General features: G+C 39.0%; 1 protein-coding gene across 2 annotated transcripts in view; it reads left to right on the plus strand.

The window, feature by feature from the left end:
- LOC111578245 (cilia- and flagella-associated protein 46) overlaps window positions 1-24096 on the plus strand; it is a 66999-nt gene that overhangs the window by 7238 nt on the left and 35665 nt on the right. For both annotated transcript variants that reach the window (XM_035954920.2, XM_035954921.2), the window contains exons 8-21: window positions 143-298; window positions 483-582; window positions 5255-5353; window positions 5825-6015; window positions 8058-8283; window positions 8579-8696; window positions 11671-11800; window positions 12341-12465; window positions 12745-12860; window positions 16419-16531; window positions 17504-17716; window positions 18484-18685; window positions 20835-20987; window positions 23834-23944. In XM_035954920.2, coding sequence (XP_035810813.2) covers window positions 143-298; window positions 483-582; window positions 5255-5353; window positions 5825-6015; window positions 8058-8283; window positions 8579-8696; window positions 11671-11800; window positions 12341-12465; window positions 12745-12860; window positions 16419-16531; window positions 17504-17716; window positions 18484-18685; window positions 20835-20987; window positions 23834-23944 — 2053 coding nt within the window. The remainder of the gene's footprint in view (window positions 1-142; window positions 299-482; window positions 583-5254; window positions 5354-5824; window positions 6016-8057; window positions 8284-8578; window positions 8697-11670; window positions 11801-12340; window positions 12466-12744; window positions 12861-16418; window positions 16532-17503; window positions 17717-18483; window positions 18686-20834; window positions 20988-23833; window positions 23945-24096) is intronic.

Consider the following 24096-nt stretch of genomic DNA (forward strand, 5'->3'; position numbering starts at 1 on the left):
ATATAGGTTATTTTGCCTGAGGTTTATGCACTGCTTGGTGTGAGTATATTCGAGGGCGAATGAAAACACAGATGCATGTAGTCTTGGATGCGCACATGTATGTATGTTAATGTACACAGACAAGTCTCTCTGTTTTTCACAGCAGGGTAGAAGAAATAAAAGAGGACGATCTGACAAAAGAGGATTCCACCAAGCTTGAGGAGATTTTCTATCTCCTGGTGGATTGCACCAAAACACCCGTTACTCCTGCGAACTCTGACCCTCCTCAGAGTCCATCACTCATCCTGCCATCTGACAGGTCTGTGACCCAAAGTATCCTTATCGAATCTCCTACAAGATTACTTTTGTTGCTCCCCATCCTCTTCCTAAACCTCAGACTACCATAACCCCACAAATGGATATCCCAAGGGCAGTACATGGCTCAGATTACTGTACTGAAGTGTTGTGAACTGTATAAATTATGTTTTATCTGGGATTTGCAGAGTTGCCTTCCTCCTGGAGTTGGCTCTGCTGGCCTTGCAAGTGAAGCATCAGAAAGTGGCTGCCGACTGTTTGAAAGAGCTAAAGTTGGTGGGAGAGGCTGTGAGTGTCCGATATTCTCTTAAAACCTCAGGCAGTAGTAGCAGTAGCTTTAACTGTACATATTATAGAAATATGCAAATTTATGCATGGAGCTCGACATCCCCTTATAAGTAGGAACTTGACAATAGATGAAATTAATTATCTTGGCTCAAGAGCTAAAGAGATTACTGCATTTTTACTCTCTGGAAGTAGTTACACACTCTCAGAAATTTCCCTGTAAATTTACTGTAAAGAACTGGCAGCAAAAGTTGCCAGCAGAGCACTGTTATTTTACAGCAATCCTACCGTATTCTATAACAACAGTTTATTACTGTAAAAAATATTACAGTATTATGCTGTTTAGAGTTTATGCTTACAGTGTATTACTGTCAGTATTTTGATGCCGTTATACTGTTATTTTACTGTTTGTACTGTAATCTTCATAAACAGTTTACTACTCTAAAATAGATGTCAGAGAATGTGATGATATAGGAAATAGCATAGCATAGAAATGGCTCAGACAAGAGATGACTTTTCAACATTAAGCTTTTATTAAAGCCAACTCTGTATCAAACATATTTCAAAAACTGACTTATTTAACCCATTAAATTTTAGTAACATACAATCATTTCCTCATGCTGAACAGGTACTCATTCTGCATGTCCTCGTCCAAGTATCCTGAGTTTTTCAGAATCAGTCTTTCATAACTCATGATCATGTTCAATAAACACCAAGTCGTGGAACTAACCTGGAACTTGAAAACTGAGACATCCAGACTGAAGTATTTTATACTGAACCCAACACAATACTGAGACTTGTGACCTTAGAATGACAACATGAACATCTGGTTGCAGACTGGGCTTTTCCTTTGTCAAAGTGAGGTCCTGTGTGGAGAGGTGCTGTGGTTTTACATGAAGTCCCACTCAGAGTCCATCAGTCTTTTTATGGGTGGCTACATGGTGATTCACATTAGCTGCCTTTTTCTGGTGCAGCTTCCCCGACCTCTTGAACATCACCTTCTCCTGGCTGCCCTTCATTCCCTTCTTAGGGTTAATACCAAGAAAGTGCCTACAACGAAATGACAAAGAAAGAATATATCAGGTGTGGTAGGCAAAGATCCCTTAAACTTAATATGGAACTCTGTCACATTAATCAAACAAAAAAACACAAAAAAAATAAACAGGAAACTCAAATTATTAAGCAAAACAGAGGGTTCCACTTAGAACAGCTGTTTATTTCAATACACATTTAAATCTAATTTTTGCAGCCGTTTGCATAACAAGCAAATTTAGCTTTCCTAAGTGGAGAGAAAAGCAACATGACACATCCTACAAACCTGTTTTATTAAAACTTGAAATTACCCAAATGGTCGAATGCAGACAAGTACATGTGGAGATCTGATAGATCAGTGGAGCATCACATTGCATATTTGATCGAAAATTACACGACAGACAGAGATAGCCAACTTTACCTAGTTGGATCTGGTTGCTTAGAAATTCATTTTCCTGGTCTGGTTTACAAGATGTTATGATCCTGCTCCAGCCCCTGCCCTTCTTTCTCCTTCTCCCTCCTTTTTCCTGTCTGTCATCTGTCTCTCCCTATTCTCTCTCTCTCTCATATCTCTCCCTCACTCATCCCATGTCATCTCTCACCTTGTCTTGTACCTCTGGCTCCCTCTGTCTTCCTCTCTCCTGTGTTTCTCTGCTCCCTGAATCTTCCACCTGCCTGCAGTCTGATTGCTGCAATGAGAATCAGCTGTCATAATTAACTCACACCTGTCACCTGTTTGCAATTCCACCTCCCAGTATTGAAGCCAGCTCTGTCATTCACTTCCTGTTGGACTATAAACTCACATCCCCACTGAAACCCTGGTTCCTCATGGACTCTGCTTCCCCCCTTGGATTATGTTCCCCTCACCAAACCCTGCTTACCCCCTGACTGCTTCAGCTCCATGGACTCTGCTCTTCTTCCCCCCGGATTCCTGCCAGTCCCTGTTTTTTTTTTGTTCCTTGTCTACCTACCTTGCTCCTGTAGCTTGGCTTTTCAGACTTTGTAAGTACTCTGTTTCGTTGCCTGTTTCAGTTTGTCCCTGTTTGGTTTTTGTAGATTAGTTGTGGGTTTTGTAGTGACTTCTTTTAGTATAGATTTGGTTTAGTTTTCCCACCCTGTTCGGTTTTCCTTCTTCTGTATTTAGTTCCTGTTTTGTTTAAATAAAGACCCATTTTCCCTTTGACCACCTGTCTGCCACTATCTGTGCCATCGTCTGGGTTCTCTGACCCCTCCCTTAACAGAAAGACCCAAAGTTGTGTCCACTCTGCAGCCAAAGGGGAGCATGCTAGCTGCTAGCTAACAGTCTGGAAAACATTAGCATTCATGCTAGCGACTTGTGGCTAACACCAAGCAGTAACTAACCTGGCTATGTTTATGTTACTGTCACAGAATAAAACATAAAATAGACTGACAGAATTAAAAGTAAGGCTGACTTTTTAATAATCCGTTATCTTGTTAAGTGAGCCACCGGAGCAGGATGGATCCGCTACAGATGGTCCCTGCAGGTCTGAGCCGGGCCGAAAATCGTCGTCCTCAATTCTTCTTTTTCTCCTATTTATTCCCTCAGTAATGAGTAAAATCACTGATACAGATTATTTTAAACCTATTTCGTCACTTCTAGCGTTGACTGTTTGCTAAATGTGGTGATGTACAGGAAGATTTGCCGAGACGAGTAACTGTCGGACTGCAGCAACAGTCACACTCAAATCAACCCAAACCAGAAAAATACTGTAATCTACTGTAAGATTGTACGGTAGCTTGCTGTTATTATTTTGTTCTTTAAAAACACATTAATTTACAGTATTCAGCTGTATTTATAAAGAACGGTATATTACTGTACAAAATATGCTGTATTTTTACAGCAATTTGTTACAGTGCACACGTGGACAAAATTGTCGGTACCCCTCGGTTAATGAAAGAAAAAAGCCACAATGGTCACATATATAATTTGAATCTGACAAAAGTAATAATAAATAAAAGTTCTATGAAAATTAACCAATGAAAATCAGACATTGCTTTTGAACCGTGGTTCAACAGAATTATTTTTAAAAAAAAATAAACTCATGAAACAGGCCTGGACAAAAATGATGGTACCCCTAGAAAAGACTGAAAATAATGTGACCATAGGGACATGTTCAATCAAGGTGTGTCCTCTAATTAGCATCACAGGTGTCTACAAACTTGTAATCAGTCAGTCGGCCTATTTATAGGGTTACAAATAGTCACTGTGCTGTTTGGTGACATGGTGTGTACCACACTAAACATGGACCAGAGGTAAAGGCTATAAGACCATCTCCAAGCAGCTTGATGTTCCTGTGACTACAGTTGCACATATTCAGAAATTTAAGATCCATGGGACTGTAGCCAACCTCCCTGGATGTGGCTGCAGGAGGAAAACTGATGACAAATGGAAGAGACGGATAATACGAATGGTAACAAAAGAGCCCAGAACAACCTCTAAAGACATTAAAGGTGAACTCCAAGGTCAAGGTACATCAGTGTCAGATCGCACCATCCGTTGTTGTTTGAGCCAAAGTGGACTTCATGGGAGACGACCAAGGAGGACACCATTGTTGAAAACAAATCCTAAAAAAGCCAGACTGGAATTTGCCAAACTGCATGTTGACAAGCCACAAAGCTTCTGGGAGAATGTCCTATGGACAAACGAGACAAAACTGGAACATTTTGGCAAGGCACATCAGCTCTGTGTTCACAGATGCAAAAATGAAGCATATCAAGAAAACACTGTCCCTACTGTGGAACATGGAGGAGGTTCTGTTATGTTCTGGGGCTGCTTTGCTGCATCTGGCACAGAATGTCTTGAATCTGTGCAGGTACAATGAAATCTCATGACTATCAAGGTATTCTAGAGAGAAATGTGCGGCCCAGTGTCACAAAGCTTGGTCTCAGTCGCAGGTCATGGGTCTTGCAACAGGATAATGAGCCAAAACACACAGCTAAAAACAGCCAAGAATGGCTAAGAGGAAAACATTGGACTATTGTGAAGTGGCCTTCTATGAGCCCTGATCTAAATCCTATTGAACATCTGTGGAAGGAGCTGAAACATGCCGTCTGGAGAAGGAATCCTTCAAACCTGAGACAACTGGAGAAGTCTGCTCATGAGGAGTGGACCAGAATACCTGCTGAGAGGTGCAGAAGTCTCTTTGACAGTTACAGAAATGGTTTGATTGCAGTGATTGCCTCAAAATGTTGTGCAACAAAATATTACGTTAAGGGTACCATCATTTTTGTCCAGGCTTGTTTCGTGAGTTTATTTTTAAAAATAATTCTGTTAAACCACAGTTCAAAAGCAATGTCTGATTTTCACTGGTTAATTTTCATAGAATTTTTATTTATTATTACTTTTGTCAGATTCAAATTATTACTGTGACCATTGTGGATTTTTCTTTCATTATCCAAGGAGTACCAACAATTTTGTCCACGTGTGTATTTTAGTTTCTTTTTACTTTTGATTTTTGGGGGAATTACAAGGAATGATAGCACAATTAGCAGCAGTGCATGTATGTGATTTTTTTTTTTGGTTTGAAGAACATGATAATACTAATTTATAGATTTGTCATTTTATCCTCAGTGCATCACTAAACACTGATTCCTGATATCACACGTGTATTTATCTTTTTAGAGTATTGGCCAGCGCATAGTAATGGAATGTGTCAACTGTGAAATCAACCTTCTGAAGAAAGAGGCGAAGATGAATGACTATTCCAAAGCCAGTGTGGAGGTGCTCGATCATATACATGAATTTTCAACCATATCCTCCTGCCACATTTTAATGCAAGCAGTGAACCCACTTGCAAAAGCTTGATTAACTGTGAATAGCTGCTTATACTTTCTGTAATCATGTTGCTTGTTTATAGGCTAGAAATCCGAAATTCCTCTTCACTTGAAGAGGTGTCCCAGCCTTTAATGACCTGCTAGTTAATTTTTCAGTGAAGGATTTTAATTATCATATAATCACCTTAATACATTTCCTATAGTTTTACTGTTCTAACAAGAAAACCAGTCTCCAGGGAAGTAGGATCAAGCAATCATAATCTTCTTTCATACCATACTGTGAAAACTGTCACATTTAAGAAATTGGCACATTTACCATTTTCAGCCCAGTTCAGTCTAAGTATACTTGCCAAGTGATAGAAGTGTTGTGCTGTCTAGCTACAGGAGAGATACTCAATCTGTAGTTGTTGTCCTACAGGCCCGACTGAAGGAGATAGGCAAGTTGGATCAGTGGCTGCAGACTGCAGTGAGAGAGGGGGACCCTCAGGCTGTGCAGGCAGTTTGTGTTACCCAGTGGAACTTCTGCCTGCCCCTCTTGCAGCGCAACATTAGGAAACGCATCAAAACACCTCTGCTGAGGGTGGCCGAAGCACTGGAAGACATGCAAAGGTTTTCAACTTTCTTCAAATTCATCATAGTTTGACATGGTTATGCGTGTATGTCTGAGGAATTCAGTTTGCATGTACTTGTTTTTCACAGTGACATGGTGGCTAGTACTTTGCCTTGCAGCTAGAAGGTCCCCGGTTCGCATTCTGGCCTTCCTGGGATCTTTCTGCATCGAGTTTGCATGTTCTCCCTGTGCATGTGTGGGTTTTCTCCGGGTACTCCGCCTTCCTCCCACAGTCCAAAAATATGCTGAGGTTAATTGATTATTCTATATTGCCTGTAGGTGTGAATGCAAGTGTGATTCTTTTTTTGTATATGTAGTCCTGCGACAGACTGGCGACCTGTCCCTGCTCAGCCCCACCCACCCCGGTGTATAGATAATGGATGGATGGATGGATGGATGCACAGGCAGTACATTCAGTGAGGGCATTTAGTGGCTCTCTTAGGCTGTGGGGGGCATTTTGCAGACATGGTTTGGGTCTGCTTGGGAACACAAAGTTGTTCTGAGTGATTGCCTTTGTGATATGTTGAAACATTTCCATTATGGTGGCAGTGATCTCCTATAGGATGACAATTCCTTCATCCATAATGCTCTAGAGGTCAATGTATAGTTTGAAGAGGACAGACATGATGTGGATCATATGCTATAGGCTTTGCAGTCATCAGATCTCAACCCAACACCAATGTGGAGATTTTCCCATCAGCTCATTTTAATACGAGGGTCTATATAATTTTTTTAAATATATATATATATATATACATATATATATATATATATATATATATATATATATATATATATATATATATATATATATATATATATAATCATAATTTTTAATAATGCTTTCTTGGTTTTGGGGTTCATGCAGTAAATACAGTAAAGTCTGCATTCACCAATAAAATATTTTCATACAAAACACATTTACAGTGGGATCCAAAAGACTGAGGTAGTGTAAGAAGATGCCTTTCTTTTGTATTTGTTTAAAAACATGTAATTACAACTAATAATTTTGTTTAAAAATTGTGAAAAGTGAAAAAACAGCACTACTTGGTGTTCTCTTGTTGTTAAGTAGTTCTTTAAACACAGTTCTTCCATTTGATAAATCTAGTGCCATTTTTCCTTTGTAAGGGTGGTATTGATTTGGTTAAGGTTCCAGCTTCAGAGCAGCAAAACACCCCAGTGTTGAATGTTCTGAGTGCTGTGTTTCATTCTATCCTCTTGGTCTCCTTACATAAGTGCTCCTGTTACTGCCACTAATTTCTTGGATTCATTGCTAATTAGGACCTTTTTTTCCCCATCCTTCACTTTGGAAGGCTGCTATGTCCTGGCCCACTCCAAGCATTTGGCCTTGTTTTCCCTCCTGAGGAATGATTTAAAGACTCGATTGGTCCTCTGAGACACTACTAGACAGTCTTCTTTTGACAGTTGTTGACTGAAGTCTTGCATTCTTTATTTAGCAAAAACTGAATCTCTGAAGACGTTACGTTTCTAGCTCTCAGTGAACAAACCTTGATGTATTGATCTACTGATGGTGTGCTCACTTTTGGTCTGCCTGATCCTGCTTTTTATACAACTGATCTAGTTTACACAAAGTGTCTTAGATTGTTCCCTGTCCCCTGCCTTCACCCTAAGCTGACTTAGGATGAAGGCAGGGGACACTCACCCGTCTATCACAGGGCTGCACATAGAGACAAACAATCACATCACATTCACACCTACGGACAATTTAGAGTCACCAATTTACCTCAACATGTTTTTAGACTGTGTGAGGAAGCTGGAATACCGAGAGAAAACACACACATGCACAGGGAGAACATGCAAACTCCACATAGAAAAATCCCAGGCCGGTTCGCGAACCGGGCATCTTCGAGCTGCAAGGCAACAATGCTAACCACAGAGCTACTGTGCAGCCTGTGATTTACAAGATGATATGTGTAAAAATCATTAATATTTTCCAGTTTTGAACTAGCAGATCTACAGATTTTTGTGCCATCACAATGTATCAGTTCATACTGGAAGTGTTTGTGTGTTGTTTTTACAGTATGTTGCTCGAGATGCGCTGTCAAGTCCACTCAGAGCTGGCAGCAATTGAAGAGGAGGAGGGGCACCTTGAGGCTTCTTTGACTCACCTTCAGAGAGCCATGCTGTTGGATAACGGGACACAACAAGAACGCCTGTCGTCAGCCTTTCGCCTCTTACAGCTCAGGCGGATGCTCTACGAGACACCTCCCCGGACTGAGGATAAAGCCGCCATGCTTATGCAGCAGGTTTTCTGCCCATTTTTCAGACTGTTACATTACACAGTGTTACAGCTCGTTTAGAACTGTGGAGGAAGAAGAATTTTCTATAAAAACCTGTTGATATCACAGATAGGAACAGCAAAGGAGATTCAACTATCCTCCGAAACTGAATTGTTGCATAACCTTTGGGTGGTCAAATCAAGTAACTGTCCACTTAAATGCAATGTGCAGCTTTAATGAGACAAAATAAGTGTAAATGGCATGCCTAATGAAATAACTTTAAATAATGTTCTGTACAATAACTCTTCTGTGTCTTTTTTAGGCCAAAGATATCCAGCTCCAAGATACGACAGATAGTCGTCCTATTCTTGTTGCTGCAGGTCTCCTTTTGGCCCCTGATGATTTTCAAATGGTCCTGGATGCTGATGACACCTCAAAAAGTAAACATTTCTCTTCCTCGTTTTCACTTTACACTAAGTTATAGTGACAGTTGCTCAGCCTATGTCTGATTTGTGGGAAGATCTTCTCTCGAAGCTTGAAATCCAGATTATTAACGACTCTTTTATCTTCACCAGGAATCATATGTTTTTCTAAAGCTTCATAAATAGATAATTTACTGACCTGGAAGGCAGTTTAACTCTTTCTGCCTGTGGTCAAATGCACCTTTCTCCTCTGTGTATATATAATACATTTTTAGGTCACACCTTGGGCTTCATTTCAGCAAAATAATGAAAGTCTCACATGACCCAAGAATTTGTCTTTCATTTTTTTAACTCAAGATGGTTTATCTTACCATGACTGTATGACTCCTGGTTTTAGTCCTGTTCTAAATGGGCTGTTTTAGTTTCCAGTTGAGCTGCAGCTGTCCTTGGCCCCTTTAGGAAGCATACTCTCCTGTGTTCAGTGATTGAGAAAGCAAAACAAAACAGCACAGCAGGTGATGACATAAATGTGAATGAGTGTATGAGACTACCTTTCTCTCCAACTGATCATTGTACATGTAAATATAACCGAATTCCCTATGTAGCCATTGTTAGACAACATTGCGGTTATAAAATCAGTACTTTTGCGGTGCAAAGCAGCTTGGAAATGGCTCTGAAGTGACTGCTGGTTATGTGTAGTCTTAATGGGCTGGGTTTCAGCCAATGTTTCATACTTGTCCTCTTGTTTGACAGCAGAAACCAGAAAAGGTGTAAATGAGAGCAGTCAGTTTAGGTGTATTAATATGCAGTATATGCAAGCACAAAGAGCAATTAACACAATCACCATCCAGTCCTTGTTTATTGGTGTCACATCGGTCCACAATTTCTGATTGTCCCTCAGCATTACAGTATCCACAGAGCTCTGCCCTGTGGACATATGATCAGCGCTAATGGTAATGTTAACCACATTAGTTTCTCAGTATGCTAACACTGAGGATATTTGTATTGTCAAAATATTTAATTCATCAAAATAAAAGTAGGGCATTGGCTCTTCAGTAGCTCAGATGCTAGAAGTACATGAAGGTTCTTGCGTTCACTCCTGCAGCCAACAGCAGAACATTTGATGTGCTTTACTAGTAGCTCAGACATTTTAAAGTTAGCAGAAGTGGCTGTAGTGAAAAAATACACCTTGCAAACTGTGAGACAGCTCCTCTTTCTGGATGATACCCCTTGCAAAAAGCAGGCTGTGAGGGAGCTGGATATATAAATTTTTAGCTCAAATGCAATTAGTTACCTAATTTCCATGTAGAAACTCGATAAAAATCTTACTAACTTATAAAGCTGGAAGGCTATCTAGTTCAGGGAGGGCTACAGAGATTGCAGTAATAAGCTTCTTCATATTTTCACACTATTTTACAACTCCAGCTTCATAAAGCATATCAAACCCAATAAAATGTTCACCATATGGGACACTTAAGTCGAAGAATAAGACAATATAAGTATTCAACCATTTGGTAAAATCAAACAATGTGAGGAAAATGTGGTGCTTTGTATTATTTTTACTGGAAGTTAAACTGAGTACCTTCAGGCTGGTCATTTTAATCTGTTGATAAGGCATTTGCTGTGTACATTTTGTTCGGCCTTTTACCTGCTCTGGTCTGTCTCTCTCTCTCTGTCTCTCCCTCTTAACTTTCTTTCACTGTGTTGTGGTGGCTTTTGTACACTGACTGTATTTTTGTATTTTCATTGAAGTTCATTTAATTAGCCCTGCTGCATGAATAACATAAAAGGGCTTACAGACCACGAGTCATTATAAATTATTGAATAGTCAAACATTTATTGTAGCTTTTAAACTGCGGCATGCATAAATATTCCAAAGCAACATGACTTTCAAAGCTTGGTGGTCCAAGATAAATCTGGTTGATCTGTAAAGACTGAGCCCTTCTTTACTTGCACCTGGAAGACAATCAGTTGTGTAGGTTGTGTAATTTGGTGCTGCCTCAGTAAAGCAGGCACTCATTACACCCAGACTGAGTGCAAATTGAATGAACGTCACAGATGACAGTGGGTGTGATTTGTTGCTAAATTTGTAACTTCAGTCACCACATTTGACTAGAAATACTTTAAGTGGCCAACTTCGTTGCTAGGTTGTGTGCAGTTTCTCAGAGAAACCACATTTAGTGTTTAGTGTTGCCCACAGTGAAGCCCAATCGACTGTGTTCAGTAGATCTGGGAGCAGAAGGGCCAGAGCTTGGGGAGAGCCTTTGATCTCAGACTTCTTCCAGGCTCCTTGGTCCATAGCATCAAATGAACATTCAGCAATCTTAATGACCCAGGGAAGAAGTCTGACAGCTAGTCAAAGGGTTTCTACTGCAGGCATTGGTTAAAAGCTTTGGTCTCTTGAGGCACCTCTTGTTTTTGTCCATGAACCTCAAGTATCCCTTAAACAAAGACATTTAATCATTGTGTTCTGAGCTTCAAAGCCTGCACACAAAGTAACTATTGAGACTGGAAGAATTAATTAACTGTAGTTTGCATGGCTGCTGCAATTTTGTATTATTCCTCAGATGTTCATCAATGAGAGGTGTGTACATGAGAGTGTGCATCTTTGAACTTTCAGGGTGAGCACACATGCACTGGAGCATTTTGTGCCTCCACTCAGTCACAGACCTCTATTCATAATTCAGTCCACATAAAAAGGGCTCGAATACCCTAGGTGCTGCAGATGGGTTTCAGTATAAATCTGAAATATGCTTCTGTCTAATCTGATTTCACTGTAGTCAGTAACGCCACTGCAGTGGCAGTGTAAATAAGTTATTTTCTCTTGTGTCCCCTAAAAATGACAACATTCTCTCTTTGCACATGCTCTGTATCTCTCCAAAAATCATTTAGGTTTGATCTTTTGTTAAACTTGTATTAAGGCATTATTAATAGAAAATGCAAATGATTTTCCAGTACGACTTATGCAGGCAGTACTTCAACAATTGTCTAGTTCCCGTAGGCAGTCTTGGATCTGGACCAGTGGCTCACCTCGCTGCTATGGCTCAGCATTACTCCACATCAGTGGAAAAAGTGAATGGATATCTGGCCAGACAAAGCAATGACACAAACAACCCAGAGAGGTGTGTGTTTGTACATGTATTAATTGTGCCTATATATGTATATGTATGAAAGTCTTTCTCCCCATCTTCTTGCCACTGTAAAGTTTTGCTCTGAATTATTTTTAGGTGTCACGCTTCCCAGAAACCCAGTTGGAAAATTGCCTATATAATCAGACTTTTATGGCTCATTGAATTTATTACAGTTTGCTTTTACTGAACATCAGACAGTAATAAATGTTTGATCTATTGGTCCTCTCTGAAGTTAAAGTTGCTTTGTGACTACAGGAGTCTGCACCCTCCCATTACATCTTATTTACAGTGCACAGTTGATTTCCCAATGACTGCCCTTATCATTGCTGTTAAAATGTGTGCACATCGGGGATGGTAGACTTAATAGTCAGGAGAGTGCTGTACCGTCATTACTTTAGAGCAAATTTTTATTGTTCATAACCCTGCTAACAATTTTAGATGATATACAATGTGTGATTATGCCCTTGTCCTGACCTCCACTGTCTAAAAAGGAATCATCTTGAAGTTTTCTTTACATCTTGTCTGTTTCAGAGTGATGTTGTGGGCAACATTAGCAAAGACAGCCAGGAAACATGAAGTTTGGGATGTGTGCCGAGCTGCTTGTCGATTCTGTCTGCTTTATGATGATGGGAGATGGAAAATGTCCAAGACTGACAGTAAGATGAGGAATAATCCTAAGACTGACCATAAAATAACAGAAATATTGCTCATATCGAGGAAAAATATTCTCATTTCACTGTGTAAATCAGATTCATAATAATATAACTGATCTGATATACATTTGTTCTAATGTGGTTGTAAGTTTTCAAATAAATAATTTACATTAAGCGATGGTTGTAATAGTTGTAGTAGTGTATATGTCATGTTTCTAAATAATAAAGAAGATTCGAGGATTTGTGTTACTGAAAATATTCATATCACTGATTTCTCTCCAGAATGTAGCTGTTCAGAGGAAGAAAACAGTACAGAACGTCTTCACAGTTGCAGTGGAAGCCAAACATGTGTACACGTGTTGCGCCTTTTAGCTGAAATTCGCTTCATCAGCGCTGAGGTATGTTCTTACTAACTCAGGCCTCCTCATACACACAGGCAAACTTATTACCTGTTATCTTCCAACAGCTCTAATTAACTGTGACATGTTTCACTTCACGCCGACTGTATACAGGCAGTGTTTACAGACAAAAATAATACAACTAAAAAGAATATGGAGCAAAGACTTTGGTCTGTAATGTCATCAAAAGCCATTTTTGATACCAGTCATGGCTTAAAATAAAGCTGTATGTGTCTCTTTGATATGCATATATGCTTTTTTCTTTAATATTTGTATGCACAAAGAAATTCTGACCAATAATGTTATTTTTCATTTAAAGTACCTGTTGCCAGCTGTAGGAACAATAGCTTAAAATGCCTATAAAAAATATTCATCCCGCTTGGATATTTTACCCTTTTGTTGCTTTTATACATGCAACCATGGCCAGTATAATTTGGCTATTTTGGCAAGAATTTACAAAGAAAAAAAACTTTAATATCAAAGTGTCAATTAATTAAAACAAGAAATACACTCAAAGAGCACAATAAGCCACCAACGGTGCTCAGTCGTTGTATGATTTCTGACAGATAAATCCCAATAAGTCCACAGTGGTTGATTTGTAGTAGGTTCACAATCATGTCATCACTCCTGCTATCTGGCAATGATACAGAAATCTTTAACAAATCTGTGGATCCAGACTATAAGCCGCATCACTGCCAAAATCAAATCACTTGGTCCTTGTGTCATTTCTGACCTTCCCTGAAAATTTCATCCAAATCCGTTAATCTGTTTTTGAGTAATGTACACAGACAAACAGACAAACGTACGCAGATCGTCACATAACTCTGCCGCATTCCTTGGCAGAGTAAATATATAAGACAAAGTAAATTATTGCATTAATTTTCACCCCCTTCAGGTCAATATCTAGTAGATGCACCTTTGGCTGCGATCACAGCACCGAGTCTGTGTGGATTTGTCTCAATCAGCGTTGCACATCTGGACACTGAAATTTTACCTCATTCTTTATAGTCTCATTATATTCTCTTTAGAAACTGTTCAAATTCGGTCAGAATCCACAGGGATCATGGCATGAGTGAACAGAACTTTTCAGGTCCAGACACTAATTCTCATTTGGATTGAGGTCTGGACTGTGACTCGGCCTCCAGACCATTCACCTTGTTGTCTTTGAACCGTCTCTGTATAGCTTTTGCTGTATGCTTGGGGTTGTTGTTTTGCTGGAAAATAAATGTTCTCCCAAGCTGTAGTTCTCTTTCAGGCTGAGTCAGAATATCCTCTATGATTTGGTGATATTTTTCAGCAATCATGTTCCCCTCCACCTTTACAAGCCTTCCATGCTGCTGAGAAGCATCCCCACATCATGATGCTGCCACCACCATGCTGGAGATGGTATGTTTGTAGTGATGTACAGTGCTTGGTGCTTGCCCAACACAGCGTCTCGTCTGATGACCAAAATGCAAAATTTTTTGGCTCATCGGACCAAAAAACCTTCTTCCAATTGACCTTGGAGTCTCCCGCATGCCTTTAGATGAATTCCAGGCGAGATTTGATATGAGCCTTTTTCAGCAGTGGCTTTTTCTTTGCCACTCTTACAGACAGCTTTGACTGGTGAAGAACCCAGTCCCATCTGAGCCACTGATACTTTTGACTCCTTCAGAGTAGTCGTAGATGTCTTCGTGGCCCCTCTCACCAGTCGTCTTCTTGCCCGCTCATTCAGTTTGTGAGGACGGCCAGCTCTAAGCAGATTTAAAGAAGTGCCATACTCCTTCCATTTGTTATTGATGGATTTAACTCAACTCTGTGGGATGTCCAGTGAGTTGGAATTCTTTTTGTAGCCATCTCCTGACGTATACTTTTCAATGCCCTTTTCTCTCAGTTGTTTGGAGTGTTCTTTTACCTTCCTGTTGCAATTGTAGCAGGAATACTGTTGAATCAGAGACTGGACCTTCCAGATACAGGTGTTACTATACTACAGTCATTTGACAGACATCTACTGCACTCAAGTGATCTCCATTTCACTAACTGTGACACTGTTTACATCAACTAGCTGGACCTCTGTTAAATTAGGTCAATCACTTTAAAGGGGGTGAATATTTATGCAATCATTTACATTATATATATTTAATTAATTGACATGATTGTGCAACAATCTGTTTTCACTTTGCTATTAAAGAGGTTTAGGGTTTTTTTTTTTTTTTTGCGAAGTCTTGTCAAAAATGCCAAATTATATTGACCATGATTTCATGTATAAAAGCAACAAATGGGTGAAACATCCAAGAGGGGTGAACACTTTCTATAGGCATTGTATGTGCCACATACTGATGACCTGACACAAATTGCAAATTTCCGTACAGTAAAATTTTGTGTATAGTCTCTCACATTTTATCTATTTTAATCAAATAGCCAAGCATTTTTCTCGACTTAATTAATGTTAAATTCCATCATGTCAGCAAAATCATTACAGGGCGCTCTCAGTTTATGTTGATGGCTGACATAGCAAGACATATCAGGACACAACACAGACAGCAGTGTCTTTGTATCTTGGACTGCAATTCTAGCATCATCTGCCCTTGAAAGAGTATTGAGTATGCAGTATATTAAACGCTGAAGTTGAGGAGATTCATATTGCTGATGTACATTCAGTACAATGACTTGTGAACTTTCAACTGACACAAACATGTTTTTCCGGTTTCGATTATGAAATAGGGCCACACTCTTTATTTGTCCTTACAAGAGAGTCATGGTATCCTTCACCTGTCTAGCTTTCATTGTGACCCTTCTCTATTATTGATTATGTACATATTTTACCAAGGACAGCAGGAAGTCTGAATTCACATTTTCTGGTCTGCCAGGTTTTTATTTAAAGTTTATGTGGATTCACATGTTTTAGTCATTTGATGTGGTTACACGTGGTTACACTATTTGGACTATTAATTTGGTTTTAAATATGTTTATTTTTTTAGCCTGAAATGTTCCTTTGGAATATAACATTAGGAACAAACTTGTTGCGGTTTTTAACAAGCCCTTGAGGTAGATGTTGATTGGTCTGAGTCAGAGATTGTTGATCTTGCCTTATGAGCTTGTCTTATTGTGTAATCCCACTTCTCATCAAGCCTGCAGCTTCAAGTCTTTATTAAGTCTATAGAGATGTTAACTTGACAGCACTTTGAAGAAAATGGAGACAGCTATCCACAGCAACGCCATGACCTTGCCAAAGCTCTTGCTCCTCTCATTTATTCTTCTCTTTGTTCTATGACACATTTTTTGTGGTTTTTTTCTGAGAATTGGGTGACAATTCATTAAAAGATGTTTTCATCTACATTTGATGATGAAGGCCAGTTCCTCTTTTCTTATCTGAGATGTCCACCACTGAAGTAATGTGCTCAACAGTCATTTCTTTTTTCTTTGATCTGTACATCTTAACTTTAACACTTCCAGAGTATGTGTCATTCCATAGTGGGTGGTCTTCTCTTCTCTTTTCTTATGAAGTTGTTGAGACTGTAAGTCACCTTTAATATTATCTTTCGAAGCTGAGAAATTAATGTATTCTGTCATGCTCAGGCCACCGTCCAGAAGCTGCTAACACAGGGGGTGCAGTTTAACAGCCCTCCTGTCCCTCCACACGAGAGAGGGCTTTGTGTGTCTGAGGAAGATCCACACTGGGTGATTTACAGGTGAAAGCACGATATCCGCACACACATCAGCATCACAAAACTTGAATACTTTGCCTGTTGTGTTTTTTTTTTTTTTAATATCTACTGTCTTGTTTCTTCTTGATAATTTCCATGTAAAATTTAAGATATTTTCAAGTCAAATTCAGTAAATGCTTTGACATTATGCATGACCATAATTAACAACTGAATATTTTGTCTTCCATTTATAATTATAAATACAGTCACAGCTGTGACAGTTTAAAGTGAATTATTCTATACTAAAATGTAACCCTTAGTCAAAGTGACTTTTTTAATGGGGTGATGAGTGACTCTTTTAAGGTGAATACATTTACAGAACTTGTGAGAATAATGGGGTGTGGCAGCAGTAACAGTCTGTATCTACAAACTGTTACCTACAACAGGTTCAGTTGTTTTAACTTTTTAACCAAAACTACACACAAGATCTAAATTCATTGCCATACCAATTATGTGGTATGGCTTCAAACATAAACTATGATGTTATCTTCGTGAAGGACCTAGATGTTGCAGAAAGTCCATTACCTGAACTGTGCTTTTTACCACCTCAAGCCTTTTACAGCAGGATCAGAGTCAGGATGTTCAGCATGGTTATCTTGCTCATTTATTATTGGATTATAAAATGAACATTACACTCAGATAGAATCTCCATCTTTTGGCTTTTTATGTTTTTTTACTTGTCTCACAAGAGGGCAGGAGTCTTAATAGCCTGTTTTCCATGTTAACTTGACAAGGTGACACATGACACTCAGGCAGTGGAAGTGCTGCACTATTATGCTTTACCCAAAATAAAAATAAAAAAATCATGAAACTTTTAAAAAATTCATTAACTTTTTCACCTGTAGTTACATTACTCCCAGAAACAGCAACATGTAGGTACTATACTATCTTTCTCTCTCACACACAAAGGCTACTTTCTCTATGCCTTTCCCACTCTCTACTCTATCTCTCACCCAGAGATTGGATCCAGGCTCTGTCTGCCTGCGCCACCTCCAACTTCTTGCTGGCAGGGGAGCTCGGAGCAGAGATCAGGGAGCCGTGGGTGGTAGTGAACGCAGCCATTTACCTGTGGAACTATAACAGCCACTTGCTGGCAGCTGGGGAATACCAGTACCTGCTGCCCACCTTCCAGAATCTGGTGGAGATGTTCCAAAGGACAGAGTTCATTGGGTAGGCCGCATCTCTAAATTACTGTCACTGCACTGTTTTACTACAGGATGTTTTATACCTGTTAGAATAGATCAGATGTCAGGTGTGGAGTCTTTGAAGTTTTTTGTTCCAGTGTTTACAAAAAAGAAACAACCTGCTCCACCAACAGTGAACTAAACACTAATATTGTGCAGCTGCTGTTGATGTGAACTTTCATCATCCATCAGTATATTACTCACACATGTCAGCATTTGAGAAACATGAAACATAGCTGTTTTTAGATTGATGACTGCACATATTTTTAATTATTCAGTGGGTTTTGAAAGAGTTTCATCAGCCGAGCAGTTATTTTATCTACCCTCAGTACACCGTTGTCTATGTACAAAGCCCTGCAGTTCAGGTGAAATTTTTTCAGCGATAATAGCAATATGTGCACTTGTCCTCAAAAGATCATTTTAAGCACAGTCAAAGCTGACTCATGAAAAGTGCGAAATTTATTCTCTATGGCACTGTAGCTCACTCACAGAAAATGAAACCGTTTAAGCTCTGCTCTTATTTTTTGGGCTGTAGAAAGAAACTCATGAAACCAGACCAAACTGTCCTTGGGCACCGCAGTAATTGTGTGAATTTCGGTATGCAGTGACATTCTCATGTAACAATGTAGACAAGGAAACGTATCTATTTTTAAGTCCAGGAGCTAAAACAAAGATGTTTGGCCTTCAAGCCCAACTTTCAGTACATATTCTCCCAGATAATGTCACTTTAGAGCATCTGTTGTGTTGTTTCAGGAACCGTACTCTGTTTGTGCTGCTGTGTGACGCTGTGGCCCAGGGGTTGATCCAGCCTCTGTCTGGACCAGACAGCACTGAGCTAGCTGTGGTAGGAGACAAAGGCAAAAGCAGAGCTGAGAAGGGGATGGAGAAGGCTGCCAGTGTCCATGGGGCTGCTTTAGACCCTGCTGCCCTGCAGGATGTCCGCAAGGCATTAGAAGTATGTCAGTGTCTGTATGTGGGAGTGAGATGAGGGAAATATGCACCTGTGTATCGCTGTGTATGTCTTAATGTTTTATTAGATGGATTTAATAAATGTCAGTACCATAGAATAGTACATTTTAGTTTGTCTCAGTTACATTATTGTAGCATTTGGCTTTGACCTCAAAAAACTTTTAAGCAAATCAGCCTGTGTCAGTGGCAGTTGCATCCACTACTTACACTTATTGCCATCAGCACATGTATTAAACTTCTTGTCACCTATACGACCACAGTTTTATATACGATTCTCTCTGATGCCCTACAGTTTCTAACATTGTGACAAAAGTTGAATGGTAACTTCCTGTGATGCTAAATTTAAATGAAACCTCCACACATCATTGCACATTTGCTTAAAAATGCCCGGTCTTACCATAGATTTCTCTTAAAACTGCCAATACCACCACTGATTTGCAAAGCAGGGTATTAAGCCTAAAAGATATTTGCATAAAGATAAAAGGCCTATAACTTGGAACTTCTTTAAGGCAAAAGCAGTGATTATGACTGATTTGGCCCAATACCTCTGTAGAAGATAAGAAATAATCAATCCAGAGGAACACTGGTAAGGTCAAAAAAAAAAGTTAGAATAAGTATTACGTAATATGTAATCATGACAAATCGAACAACCAGAGCCTACACGAATGTCACATTACGATTCATCAAAACACATGTAGCTGAAAATCCCTGATTTCTTGCATGGGTTTTGTGGGAGAACCAATCATGATCATTGCCTATGTCAGTTCCCTCTCAGACTGATTGGGGTGTTTTGAGCTTTTTTTCCCCAGTATCTGATCTTTCCACTGTGAAAACAATGTCTGAAAGCTTGAGAAGTGATTGGAATCTCTGAGAGCAGCGTGCAGAGGAGTGCGTGTATATAATCTCTGAATGCAGTTAGCTAAATCTTTGCAAGGCGTGTTCAGAAAGTCAAATCTTAATCTTTTGTGCAGATGCATTATGTATGCAACCATTTACACACTGTCAACTTTTGGGAGGTTTTACATGTTCAAATCCACATTTTCATTCGCCAGACCTCAATTTAAACCATCATAGCCTGCAATCAACTTTTTAGACTTTCATTTTTGGTTATCAATTATGGGTGCATTTCTACTTCATTCAGACCTATTTTATAAAATTGTACACATAATACATACTTCAATGTTCATGTTTTTCTTATACTTTTGATCACAAGATTTCTAATTGTACTTCAGCTATTAAATATAGTATGTCAAAAAGGTACCTCAGAAGAGACAAATACACAAAGAAAGAAGGAAATCTATTTTGCATTAGTAAAGTCTCTGCACTCAAGGAAAGAGAGGAACAAAGCATAGATATTGTTTAGGTTCCATATGTGTAAGCACACATATGATTCTTATATCTGTGTATAAGAAATATGAAGCCTTTCAGGAAGCATCAGTTCTTCATCAATAAGATACTATGACATATGTTGGCGCATCAGTGTGCACTTCAGGTACATTTTGTTATTTTCTACATTTTTTGATCCATGCTACCATGCGTTCAGACGCATACATATGCATTCACATGTATCTTTCATGACTGGGTTTCTTTGTGCTCGTGAAGTCTGATCTCTCCATTCTCTATGCTGCCAATTAACAACCTGTTTTCTTTCTCTTTTTCTATGCTGAGGATCCACCATTAATATCAGCTCTAACTTAAGATGAAAGACACTTTATCAGTGAATTATTAACTAAATTTCATCATGTCAGTTTCCTTTTTGAAGGAGAGATAAAAATGAATCCCTTTGCAATTAATTTTTATAAATAGTATAGCAGGGTCAGATGCAGTGTCTGACTTGAACAAAGTCTTAAAAAATGTGGAGTCCTTTGTGTATGTCTGCAGCTGACGGGTTGCTAGAGGGCTTTGGGCCAGAAGAAAAATACCAAGCAATGAAGATATGTTTTGAAATGTGTAGTACCTGGTAGACCCTTAGAGCCACACAAATGTTTGTAATATCATTTAGACTTTTGCAAAGTCTTGCTTGTGTTTTGTCTTATGTAATGTTCCAGGTATTGAGCTTCTGTGACTGCTTGTCCTGTACCAAGTACTAGCTTAAAGAAAGTTAGCTCATTGTTGTTCTCTCCACTTCCTCCTAGCTGTGTGATCGTGCCCTTCGTATATCCAGTAGCCACATGCCTGGGGACACCATCCCCATCGCAGCAAGGAAACAGGTGTTGGCCACATGGGTGCAGATCAAGAGGCTGTTGCATCAACAGATCGGCTCAAAGATGGACACATTTAAAGAACAGGTACCGTTCTGTGTTTCAGCCCAAAACTGTCCATGCTGTTTTTTCTAGGTTGCTTATCCATGTTTAGGGCCCAGTCGTTCATAAGATATTGTGTTGTTGTCCAAGGTGGAGGATTAAGTTCTTAGTAGCGAGTATTTTTTTTTTCAAACTGCTGTTTCTAAAATGCTTACAACATAAAAACACATTTAAAACTTAAGAAACATCTTAGTCTGAGCTCAGACTACAGGAGCTTTAGGCCAATTTATTCCTATTTTACACTTAACAACAATCAGAGGAGAAGTCTGCTCAGGGATCTTGTTCTGAAAATATGTTTGGTCCAAATTATTTGGAAATGCAAAGGATGTACAGATTCAGTGCAAAACCTTTTGAACTGCACGCAGTCTCATCAAGTTGACCTGATGATATCAAACATATTTGATATTTATCAGGATGTAATATCACGCTAGCACCCATGGCAGAAGACACTGTTGCCAAGCAAGGTCAAACATTCTAGCCCTTGAAGCTAGGATTAGCTACTGATATTAAAACTGATTGAAATGATGAACAACCCGTGCTGATCACATCTTTCCAACCATTTTCTCATCTAGATTAGTTTAACCTTCTGCTTTTGTTTTTTTTCTCACTTCAACGTATTATTATTGTTACAGCAAGTTGTTGCTTCACAGTCTCTATTATGTGTTATTTGTACACTGCTCGCTGATGCTCCCGCTAGCACGATAATCTTCATATTTTTTCATGTGATGCGCCATTATTTTCCAATCTTGTAGTGTGTGTATATGAGATTAGCAAAAAGAATATCCGTGGAGTGTCTTCTTCTGTGTGTGATGCAACACAATTTAAAAATCAGTTTTTCTAGAATTTTAGAACTCCTGTAGTGTGACTCTGACCTTAGCTGGTATTTTAGAGTATTCATGCAGTTAAAAAATGCAAATAATATTCAATTTATGCACTAAAACTTAGTAACATTATTACTGGAGGGCTAACCTTGTTTAGAATAACACTAGAGTTGTAGGTTGCTCCATGGTCCGTGGATGCGTCATGGTCCATGGCTTAATTTAGAGGTCATGCTGATGAAGCTTTGAACTTCACATTTTGCACGCAAAACTGCACATAATGGTTACAATTAGAATCAAAGTGGGATACAATTTGAGTCTGATTTCTTATTCTCAGAAATAAACAAGCTATATATGTTCAGTCTTAATGGCCTATTCTTGTTAATTAACAAAATAATGCCAACAGCTCAGATTTTAGAAGAAAGGACACAAAAAACAGAAAGGTGGTTGCATTAGCAAAACAAGAAATGCAAGGTGCTGTGTTCTTACATCTTTTCCAATAAACTAAATTACAAACTAATGTCTGAACAAGAAAATTCTATAACAAAAAACTTCAGAAGTCAAGGTGTCTGTGACTAAATTAATTGAAACAGTCACTGACCTGCAAACACTTCTGAAACTCACCACTAGGATGAGTGACGTGATGAAACTTTACATTGCAGATGTAGATCAAAGTTTCACAAATCTCCATATGTTTTCCCATGTTGCAGTCACACATCTCCACATCATAGCTGCTTTATTTATTTGCATTGTACACATCAGCATGTGCATGTACAGTAAATAAGTAGGCTCCACAGAAAACAAAACGTCTTGAGTTTGAAAGTTTTCTCTCGAGTTTTATTTTAAAATTCACTTCTCTTCATTGGAAACAAGCATAAGACTGTTAGAAGACCCTGCAATGAGTTTGGTGTATAATTTCTATGTAACTCTAAAAAACACTTAAAAGTAAAGAACTTATTTTAAGTATGGAGAATTTGTGATCACTGTATCACTGCATCTGCAGTTTCAGACTTCAGTTGCCAAAGGTGAATAAACAAGTGGAGACAAACTGTTACAAACCTTCAACTATATAAAGCTTCAGGTAGTGCAGTGTTTTCTGATGCAACAAGAATGATTAAGTCATGCAGTAAAGCTGTTTTCATACTCTGCTGCGCAGTTACTTTCATTTTCACTTCAAGGGGCTGTCATGCTTGTTTTATATCTATACTAGGATAAGAACAGCTAATTGGAAAGCTTTTGTTACACAACAAAATTTGCAAAATGTAAGGGAGGCTTACTGTGGCTCCTGCATCATTACATAATCATGTGACATCGCTATGTATCCTATATTTTGGTTGAGTCAGTTCTTCTATCATATGCTCATGATACTGTAGGCTTATGATTGCTGACATTTTTATTAATCTTTTTGATGTTGTAGGTGTTTCTTCTGCCCTATTTATGTTTCAGCATTGTATGTCTTGGTCTGTGATCGTCTCTGGACGTCATATTTCCTGACTGTACCACTTTACACTGGGACAAAAATGTGCGGAAAGCGTTTACACAGTTTGTCAGTTAAATGGATTGTTTGATTAGTCACAATAATCCTACTGCCATTTGTCATCTAAGAATTTCCTGCCCCATATTCATCGCTTCAGCCTGATGTGCTTCGAGTCACAGCTAAATGAGATTTGTTTCTTGCCATGCAAATTAAGAAATGTACCGTTGATGTAAATGGGGTTCATCTCTAATTGCAATCAATAAATCATTCATCAACTCGTTTTCCACACAATGGGGAGTCATACATTATCAACAAGACCATCTCTGTTTGGGACACATACGGTATGACAGTCATACTGCATGTCCATGTATACTTTATAAGCAAATAGTAATACATATATATATATATATATATATATATATATATATATATATATATATATGTCTTTCCTATAATTGAACATAAGGGATTTGCTTTGTATTCAGCAGGGGACTGCTAAAAGGCTCAGTATGCATTGTTCTCCTCCCTATTTGCAGTGTGACAGTGAGGAAGTGTCTGCAATGACGCGTGTGCTGGTTGGAGTGGAGATGCTCCGGTGCAATAGGAACCCGAGGCATATGGAGTTCTCTGTTCCCAGTCTCTCCACAGTATGTACTTCTCTGCTCATGTTTTCTTACAGTAGCTGATGCCCAGATGGCAACAACAGATGCCAAGATGACCCATGAGCCTGTCTGCATCTCATCATGTTTCAGTACAGTATATAAAAAAAAATACTGTGCCTGCCTTCATCATCATGCTT

This window comes from Amphiprion ocellaris, chromosome 16, assembly GCF_022539595.1.
Source record: "Amphiprion ocellaris isolate individual 3 ecotype Okinawa chromosome 16, ASM2253959v1, whole genome shotgun sequence".
In the NCBI taxonomy this organism is placed as follows: domain Eukaryota; kingdom Metazoa; phylum Chordata; class Actinopteri; family Pomacentridae; genus Amphiprion; species Amphiprion ocellaris.